Genomic DNA, 10,754 nt, shown 5'->3' on the forward strand with positions numbered 1-10,754 from the left:
GGGTTTGGGTGGCAAGGCCATCTCACAGGCTCTTTAACAGTCGCTGTAGAAACAAGAACTATGCTGGAGTAGCTAGCAAGGCTGCCAAGCAGAGGAAGAGTTTGAATAGGTTAAAAAGCCTCGCTTTACAAAACAGCCACTGTCTCCATGGCTAAGAGGAGGTCCGCTTGGCTACTGCAGAATGTGAACACTCATTACTGCAACTCAGAAAAGATAGCGCATCAACAGCACTCAGCTATATTTCCACTTGTTTCTTGCCCACACAGCTGGCGTATGTGTTACTATTTTCAATCTCACCCGCCCTGCAGTGGTAAACAGCTGAAGATGAGCTTTTGACTGGAAAGTAAACAGAACAGCGAATGTTGGAGCCAGGCAGAGGTGGGGTTGCGGGAGGTTGCCTTATATACCAGATCAAATCAATGATTTGTACCCAACAGTGGTCCTATGCACTTGGTCCATCAAAAAGGCCTAGGGTAGCTGTGGTCATTAATTTCAATGGGTTCCCTTTGAGTAATAATAATAATAATAATAATTTATTATTTATACCCTGCCCATCTGGCCGGGTTCCCCCAGCCACTCTGGGCGGCTTCCAACAAAACAGAAATTCTAAAATACAGAAATCCATCAAACATTAAAATACAGAAATCCATCAAACATTAAAAGCTTCCCTAAACAGGGCTGCCTTGAGATGCCTTCTAAAGGTCTGGTAATTGTTGTTCTCTTTGACCTCTAGTGGGAGGGCATTCCACAGGGTGGGTGCCACTACCGAGAAGGCCCTCTGCCTGGTTCCCTGTAACTTGGCTTCTCGTAGTGAGGGAACCACCAGAAGGCCCTCGGAGCTGGACCTCAGTGTCCGGGCAGAACGATGGGGGTGGAGACGCTCCTTCAGGTATACCGGACCGAGGCCGTTTAGGGCTTTAAAGGTCAACACCAACACTTTGAATTGTGCTCGGAAACGTACTGGGAGCCAATGTAGGTCTTTCAGGACCGGTGTTATGTGGCCTCCCTATTAAGAATAACAGTGGCCTCCCTATACTCTACAGGACACTGTAGAGGACATTGGTGGGTTCTTTATCTGATTTTAGATAGCAGAGCCCTTCCTTGTAAAATTGGGACTTCGGTGAGGTCAACGGTAAAAATATATCTGTCCAAATGTGGCTGATGTTTGGCATCTAGTGCACCAGCAACCACCAGCCCGGCACTTTGAGCTTTCCAGAAATAAATTTAGAATTTCAGAAATTATTTAAAATTATATAGGAAGAACACCAACTCTATTGACTGAATTAGAATAATGAATTGAAAAAATTAGGAGTGTTATTCATAAAACGAAGTCCATGAAGAACTAGACCAGATGGTTTTCTTATAGAATGGTATAAGATATATTTAGATTTTTTTGGCCCCTAACTGCCTAAGCATATTATTTAAGGGAAAGGGGGAAAGGGGGGGGGGAAATAGGCCTGCCAATGTCAACCTATGGTGCCTCTATTTCTCTTATATCCAGGCCTGGCAACTATGTAAACTAGAGAGCAATATATTTAATTTACGTCCATGTTAAAACGCTAACAGCCATTTCGACTAGTAGATTTCAGACACTGGTTATCAACTGTAGTCCATTTTAAATCAAGTGGATTTTATGCAGCATAGACAGGGAGTGGATCATCTAAGACTGGTATCCAATTCCATGGCCCTAAATAATATAGAATTGCTCCAGCTGCACTTAAATCTTAGGATGCCGAAAGCATTTGATGAAGTATATTGGAAATTTCTGTTGTTACTTTGGACAAGTTTCAATTTCTTCAAGAATTTATAAAGTTCATAAGACTTTTATGCCTCTTCCTCTAAATAACAAAAAAGGAGAAATGGGATTCTTTTGGATGTGTTTGGTTTGGATGTATTTGGTACACTAGAAGGCAGCCCTCTGCCTCTATTGATCTTTGATTTATTTTTGGAACTCCTGGAAAGGTTCCTGAATCTTGGGGGAATTAATGGCTTTGTTCATGTGCAAGTAAGATTTAAAATAGCCTCATAGGCTGATGATTTATTATTATTTATTAGAAGATTGAAACATCTATACCAGTATTAATAATAAAAAATGTAGTATTTCAGTGCATACAGTTAAATTTGTCAAAATCTGAAATAGTACTAGCGGCCAATTGGCGATTTTGTTGGTGCCCAGAGGTCTCTACAGATTTAACACATTTCTCTCTGAACATAATGTACTTGCTGATATTTGGTGGTGGTTTTAATTTCCCAGACATCTGCTTATATCATAAGGTGTGTTCATTAGCATAGAAAAATGATTGGCAAATTTATCTTCTTATGAATACCCCCAGCATGGGCAATTTTAGAGATGGGTTGTTAGTCACAACTCTCTTTGGATGGCTAGTGAGAATTCAATGACAAGAAAGGATTTAAACCATCCGTTTTAGCAGTTATTGCGATACGGTGCCTATTGGCTTGTCAGTTGCAATTTGATCCATAGGCGATGAAAACACAAGATAATTAGAAACAGTTAAAAATAAATACATACATGATTTAAAGCAAGACACTTAGACAGCATCTTAAAAAGCAGAGACATCACCTTGCCGACAAAGGTCCGTATAGTTAAAGCTATGGTTTTCCCAGTAGTGATGTATGGAAGTGAGAGCATTACTATAAAGAAAGCTGAATTGAATTGATGCTTTTGAATTATGGTGCTGGAGGAGACTCTTGAGAGTCCCATGGACTGCAAGAAGATCAAACCTATCAATTCTGAAGGAAATCAGCCCTGAGTGCTCACTGGAAGGACAGATCCTGAAGCTGAGGCTCCAATACTTTGGCCACCTCATGAGAAGAGAAGACTCCCTGGAAAAGACCCTGATGTTGGGAAAGATTGAGGGCATAAGGAGAAGGGGATGATAGAGGATGAGATGGTTGGACAGTGTTCTCGAAGCTACGAACATGAGTTTGACCAAACTGCGGGAGGCAGTGGGAGACAGGAGTGCCTGGCGTGCTCTGGTCCATGGGGTCACGAAGAGTCGGACACGACTAAACGACTAAACAACAAAAGAAAGTAGAGATTCACCAAAGTCCCTAAACACCGAAGGGCTTTTACCCTGGCTCAATGTCATGCCATCCCCTCGGCCGTTATTGAAGGCCGATACAGGAAGATTGACTACCCAGAGGGACAATGCCCGTGACTCAGGACACATAGAAATGGTAGGTCATGTCCGTCTCCAGTGCCTGTATTACAGAGACATTTGTACTAGCCTGATTTCCCCACTACTTCAAAAGTACCCAGGGTGCACAGGACAATTTTACACCTCCCTGCTGCTCTCAGATACTGATCCTGCCGCAATGTATAGTGTTGCTAGGTTCTGCACAGCAGCGCTTGAGTTCATAGGAGGATGACCTGTGTGCCACATATCAGTTTTAATGAACATACCAGAGTGCTCTGTAAATGATAGTTAAAACCTTTATATATCAAGCTTTTGTACTCTTCCATACCCACCCAATGTTCCTGACCCTTCTCTTGGATTATTTTAGCTTCTTTTAAATTCTTATAGACTTTTATATTCACCTAGTGTTTTAATACCTTTTAGCTGAGGCTCCAATACTTTGGCCACCTCATGAGAAGAGAAGACTCCCTGGAAAAGACCCTGATGTTGGGGAAGGTGGAGGGCACTAGGAGAAGGGGACAACAGAGGATGAGATGGTTGGACAGTGTTCTCGAAGCTATGAACATGAGTCTGACCAAACTGCAGGAGGTAGTGGAAGACAGGAGTGCCTGGCGTGCTCTGGTCCATGGGGTCACGAGGAGTCGGACACAACTAAACAACAACAACAAGCTTTCTAAAGTGCTTTTTAGATTTTAAATGCTGGTCTATGACCGTAATAAAGATTTGTTGAGGAGAGACTCATGGTAAACACCAATTTATCAGGTTATTATGAAAGCCCACAGAACAGAAATGTCGTATCTCAACAGGAATGCTATTCCACAGAACAGGGGCAGCCACGCGAAAAACTCTGCTCTGAGTTGCTATGGAGTGGGCTTCTGAGATCTCTGGAACTTACAGGAGAAACTCTCCTGCAAACTGCAGTGAACTACAGGGTGTTGATCTGCTGGGTGATATGGAGGTTTCTCAAATGTCTGCTTCCTGAATTGTGATTGAATCCCACCCGCAAAAAAATGACAGTCTTGGAAGCATCCCCAATATTTCTGATAGCCCCTGGGATTCCCTCTTAGGAACCATAAAATTGCAGGCCCCAGTGCTCAAACACTTCCTTTGTGCGTTCCACCATCACTTTCGACACTTCCCATTAAAAGGTAACCCATTCCCTACATCTGTGATTCATGCAAGGCCCCAACACGTTGAGAGATAGCCCCAAATGTCACAGGAAAAAGGAAAACATCAGAGAGACATGTAAGGCCAACAACTGACTTTTGGATGCAGGATGAAAAGGAAAAAGCTATGGTTCTTCACTTGAAGCCTTTTGGGGGGGGAGGGGTTAAATAATATAATAACACGAATAGAAATCATTAAGAGTGCAGCTGTTAATTATGTGATCATTTTGCAAAAAAATGGAATGCAATAGAAATAAATAAGAATATGAAACACAGTAATATTAGATCATAAAGATCCATCAAGAACGGTGCGCGGGAAGCCTCTTATCAAAATTGTATTAATTTGGAACTAATTCGTGTAATTGGGTTTATATTGGAAAATCAATACAAATAATTTGCAGAACAACACATTGCTTTCGTACCTGCGCATCCATTAAGAGGTGTCTCATGAGTGCCATGGAGTTCTTCAGTGTGTCTTTCTCGTTGGGCAGGAAAGTATTGTCATCTTCACTGAGCGCTTTGGCCTTGTTCATGATGAAGTCTGAGATCTGATCGTTCAAGGTGTGTAGCGACTGCACAGCTAAGGATAAAGGACAAGAGGGGAGCTCTTGAGACGAGGGGTGGCTGATCAGGGATAATGCAGTTGAAAAGTAACTGAAGTATCTGAGGTTGAAAAGCACTGCCCTGAATAATACTGTTAGATGGTGAAATGGTCTAACTCGGTACAAGGCAGCTATCTATTTAAACCATCCCTTTATTCAGAATGATGAGACTGGAAAATATTACTTTATTGATGGGTTGGGAGGTGGACCAACTGTTTAATTATCTGTTCCAGGGCCTCATCTGGAGTTGATGTCAAGCTGACAGGCTGGTAGTGGCCCAGGTTTTCTCCCTTTTTAGAAGAAGGGGATGGCAATTGCCCACCTCCAATCGATAGGGTCCTCATCTGTTCCCCAAGAACTCTCAAAGATTATAGACAGCGGCTCTGAGATTACACTTCGTTAGTACCCTTGGATGCAGTTCATTAGGCTATACAGTAGAGACAACTGAAACCACAAGTCATTCCCTCCAGCAGCTTCCTTGTTGGTTTTTCTTGCCCAACACCAGGTTCCTCTACCACCAGCCCACGTTGCTGTGCACCCCAGTATTTGCCCTTATCCTCTTTGTGCCCGCCCCTGTGCTACTATTCTGTTGTTTTTCTTGTTTAGGAGAATGCCTACTAAAAGCATGGGTGTGTGGGCTCCTGCAGATGTCATCTTATCAGGAGGTCCATTTGGTATGGTTTAGCAGCGGTTGGGAACAGTTGATCGTCCAGATGCCAATGAACAGCAACTCCCATCAGCCCCAGCAAGCATGGCCAAGAGCAAAGGATGATGGGAATTGGAGTTCAGCAACAACTGGAGGACCAAAGGCTCCCCACACTTGCAATATTGGATTGGGTCTTTAGCACAGTGGACTTACTATCAAGAATGCCATTCCATATCAGACAGGTGCCAGTTCTGCTGCCTTGTTGGCATCTATTGAAGTCCTTCCTCTTTTTGACAAGCTTTATCTTAGCTGGGTGAAGTTTTTTTTAAAAAAAATAGGACATTTTTCATTGGTTTTAATATATGGAATTCCCCACCCCCAATTATTGTTTTCTTTTATTATTATTTTTGCACATATGGAACTGCTTTCCCCCATATGGAATTGTTTTTTATTGTTGATGCTTTGCTGTGAAATCACTTTGAGATATCGCACGGGAAGTGATTCATAAGTGGGGAAAAAAAACACAAATAAACAGACAGACTTGTGGAGGGCATCATGTCGGCTACCAAATAGGATGAAGATTAAATGCGTAAGAATGATTTAGGCCACATCCACATCCTATGGCCCTTTAAAATGTGGGTTGTGTTTATTTTTTGGGTGGGGGAGTTACTGGGTTGTTGTTTATTTTGATTATGTATTTTGTGGCTTGATATTTTGATTTTTGTTCTGTGAACCGCCCTGAGACCTCCGGGTATAGGGCGGGATATAAATTCAATAAATGATAAATAAATCATCATCATCCACACCACACATTTAAAGCACTATGATAGCACTTTAAACACTCATGGCTTCCCCCAAAAGAATTCTGGGACCTGCAGCTTGTTAAGCAGGCTAAGAGTCTTTGGAAACCCCTGTTCCCCTCTCAGAGTTTGAATTCCCAGGGTTCCCTCTGAGGAGGGATTGATTGTTAAGCCACTCTGGGAATTGTAGCTCTGGGAGGGGAATTGGGGGGTGGGGTTCCAACAACCCTCAACACCCTTAACAAACTATAGTTCCCAGGATTGTTTGGGGGATAGCCATAACTGCTTAAAATGGTATCGTAGTGCTTTAAACAGATGGTGCCAATGTGGCCTTAGTTAACAACATTTTACTATTCAAGTCGTACCTTGGTTCTCGAACAGAATGCATTCTGGGAGTCTGTTCAACTTCCAGAACTGTTCGAAAACCAAGACACGGCTTCCGTTGGCTGCAGGAGCAGCCGTGCTGGATGTTCGGCTTCCAAAAATCATTCGAAAACCGGAACAATCACTCCCGGTTTTCAACTGTTCGGGAGCCAAAATGGACATGTTCCGGGGCGTTCGACAACCAAGGTACGACTGTGTATCATTAAGAAGTATCTGTTGTTTCTAATCATTGAAATATGTATCTATAGAGGTAAAAAGGAAAACACTTTTGTCCATCTGAAACTGAACTTTAAAAGAATAAAATGAACTAAAATTCAAAGATTTAAGGAAATATTCATAAAATTTATACAATGAATCAATGGCTTGCCAATTGGCTTACTAAGAAGGAAAATGTTCTGTAATATACTACTCAATTAAAGCATGAAACATCCTAAGAGGTTTAAATAGAGCGGGGGGGGGGACATGATTTGGAATTATGAGCCTGAGAAATATACAGGCTGAGCATGCACAGAGTGTATCTGCCTCCCCAATGAGGAATCTCTGTTTGTATTTAATGATTCCACAAGAATAACTTCAGAATATAAACTTGCTGATTTGTGCCTCTTGCTAGTCCTACTCAGAGTAGACCCATTGAAATGAATGAGCATGACTAATGTAGGTGGTTCATGGTGCAATGGTCCTACCCTGAGTAGTGCTAGCACTGGACATAACACTATCACTGCTATTCTTTTACCAAAATGCCAAGAACAGCCCCCACCCCCTCCCACCCCAAAAGTAAGTGGCTCTAGCACAAACAGATAGCAATCACGGCAATGTTAAGGGAAAGTAGGCAGTGTTTTGTGTGTCCTAGTTCACTGGAGCCTAGAGTAGTTGAAGTCCAGGTTTTACAAAAACGTTACAAGGCATGCAGCATCCATTGCTGACCAATAAGAAATACTGCATTTTCCTGCGTATAAGGCTACTTTTTAACCCAGGAAAATCTTCTCAAAAGTCGGGGGTCGTCTTCTACACCGGGGGTCGTATTTCTTATACGGTGAGTATATCCCAAGCTCTATATTTTAGCTGGAAAAGTTGGGGGTCGTCTTATACGCCCAGTCGTCTTGTACGCCGGAAAATACGGTACATGTCTCAGCATGACAAGGAAGGAAGGAAGGAAGGAAGGAAGGAAGGAAGGAAGGAAGGAAGGAAGGAAGGAAGGAAGGAAGGAAGGAAGGAAGGAAGGAAGGAAGGGAGAGACTCTTTTCCTTCCTTCCTTCCTTCCTTCCTTCCTTCCTTCCTTCCTTCCTTCCTTCCTTCCTTCCTTCCTTCCTTCCTTCCTCCCCTCCCCCCTCCCCTCTTAGCATAATAATGCAATCTTATTAATTCCATCAGCTTTTATTGAGGGTGAAGAGCTACAGGAAATTTGGCAAAAAACCCCACATTTTTTAAAAAATGTTTTGTCACTCCAATCATCTCCATGGCTTGAACTCCAGAATGAGAGAGGGACAGCAGCAAGAAGAAAACAGAGAAATGGAGAGAGAAAGACTTTCATTCTAAAAGTGCCTTGACAAGCAGGAATCTGGTCCTGGTGCACAAAAGTGAGATCTGCATTCAATGAATGCTATGTGCATTGATTAAGCAACACTCCCGGCACCCGCCAGCCCCTTTATGTTAAGTCTGACTGGAGAGATATCCTCAAGATATGAGGGAATCCTGCCCTCATCTGGACAAGGAAATAATGTTCCACAAATATCCTAGCACTCAGGTGCTCTCGCATACCATTTTCCTTCATAGCCAATGTCTAATTATGTTGTCAACTCCCGTTGGAACTTAGAATGGACAAATCAGTCTATGTATAGCTCATCTCACTTTCACATGTCGTAAGTGCATTCTGCTCAAGGTATTTAAATATGCATTTCTATGTAGAGATGGGGGAAAATTCTGGCTCCTTTCAGGTTTCACACTTCTCAAAACAAAGCACAAACTGAAACACAGCCATCCTTCGAAATTCACACTTCTCATTTTGCCACGCAGTGCTCTCACCAAATGTGCATATTCTGGGAAGGTGTGCATAGCATATAAATGCATTCTAAATATAAATGCATCGAATTAGGGGTGGGGAATGGATTGTCAAACGTGCACATCGAGCAAAATTGCACTCAGAAATGTATGCGTTTGTCCTAAAATGCTGGGCAATTTTTTTATGACAATCTGGAAACTTATGCGGAAACACAGAGAACTGAAATCAAGATGGGAAAGATGGGAAATTGTGATAAAGCAAAGCGGACAGATTTGTTAGTGCCTGTTTTAAGCCTCCACTGGGAATCTGGAGCTCAGAATCCTTAGTCCAGACTCAAGCTCAGGCAAGCACAGACCACTGAATACATAACAGAATCCATCCCAGACTGACATTGGAGAGGGAAATGATGTCAATGGGACCCTAAGGAGGGGGGTTGGGTAGAGTTTTGGACATGCAACATGGAAGTAAAGGTTATAAAAAGGTAAAGGACCTCTGGATGGTTAAGTCCAGTCAAAGGCAACTATGGTGTGGCGGCGCTCATCTCGCTTTCAGGCTGAAGGAGCCAGTGTTTTCCCACAGACAGCTTTCCAGGTTATGTGGCCAGCACTTCTGGCACAACAGGACACCGTAACAGAAACCAGAGCGCACAGAAACACCGTTTACCTACACGCCAGAGCGGAACCTATTTATCTACTTGCACTGGTGTGCTTTCAAACTGCTAGGTTGGCAGACGCTGGGACAGAGCAACGGGAGCTCACCCCGTCATGGGGATTCGAACCACCGACCTTCCGAATGGCAAGGTCTGTTTGCTGACCCTCTGGAAAAAGGAGGCTTGATGCAATTTCTTCCTTTCTTTGCTTAAAAAGAATCTTTTTTTCTTTTGGCCAGTACAATCCAGTGGCTCATATAGTCAATGGGATGATACCGCAGTTACCTGATGACAATGAACTTTTGCTACATGGGACATCACCTGAAAGCTAAATTAGAATGAGGGCAATACGTTCTACGCACACTTAGAATAGGAAAATATTTGGCCCCATTTTGCATAATTTTTGTATAATTTTTATCCCCGCAGTTTACCCTGATCGGCAGTGGATTTCCAGGGCTTCAGGGAGGTGTCTCTCCCAGCCATACCTGGCCATGCCAAGGATTGGGACCTTCTGCGTGCAAAGCAGATGCTCTACCAGTGAGTAAGACCCCTGCTGAAACTGTGCTTCCCACATTCAGATAATAAAGAAAAAAATGTGCATTTAAAATATGAAGCTTTGGGCTTTCACAATGTTATCACTCATTTCCCTTTCAAAATGAATTATACACCTTTCATCTCAAAGCCTGTGCTATGGAAGGAGAGGGTAGCCAGCGGTCGATAGTTTGCTAATGGAGCATCAGCTTAAAATTACTCCTGTCCCTCTTGGAGAAACGAAGCTTTTAACAATTGCCCATTAGGGTTGTTAGCAGCGGTAATATTGCACATTGTTGGCTTGCATAATTTTCTGCGAGAATTGCTAATTTGGGACCCAAGTGGCAGATTTTTTTTATAAAAAAAATTAAAGAAAGAATTAATTATGGGGTTAATGTGGCTTTTCCGCAAGTCAACTTCCACACTCCATTGATAAGAGACAGGCATAGGCAATCCATCTGCTCTTTATAGGAGCTTTTTTGCTTGCCAACTAATATCCATCAGTTTCCACCACCAAAACAAAACCCTGTGATGTATAAATAATAAGGGATTAAGCAAACCTAAGACGGCTGCTGTGGGAGGCTTATCTCCCCCTCCCTTCCAGCTTTAAAGAGCTTTTCATGTACACGAGCATAAGCATTGAGGGAGATCCAAAAGCAAACTTATATTTGCTTTTGCAGAACATTCTCTTGCTCCAAGTTTGAATCTATTTGTAGAGAGCCTTTACCGGCGGGTCCCAGGTTACGACAATTTAAAATTCAGAATTAAAAACAGTTAAAACTTATTACAGTCACAGGAATAGGGTGGGCCCTGAAAAAT

The 10,754-nt window shown here is 42.6% G+C and overlaps 1 protein-coding gene across 1 annotated transcript in view; it reads right to left on the reverse strand.

Annotated features, from left to right (window-relative positions):
- Window positions 1-4,884, reverse strand: part of KAZN (kazrin, periplakin interacting protein) — a 258,853-nt gene extending 253,969 nt beyond the window's left edge. Inside the window, exon 1 of the mRNA XM_035120457.2 lies at window positions 4,747-4,884. Within this exon, the coding sequence (XP_034976348.1) occupies window positions 4,747-4,857 (111 nt within the window). The 5' untranslated portion in view covers window positions 4,858-4,884. The remainder of the gene's footprint in view (window positions 1-4,746) is intronic.
- Window positions 4,885-10,754: the final 5,870 nt, after the last annotated feature.

This window comes from Zootoca vivipara, chromosome 6 (assembly GCF_963506605.1).
Source record: "Zootoca vivipara chromosome 6, rZooViv1.1, whole genome shotgun sequence".
Lineage (NCBI taxonomy): Eukaryota > Metazoa > Chordata > Lepidosauria > Squamata > Lacertidae > Zootoca > Zootoca vivipara.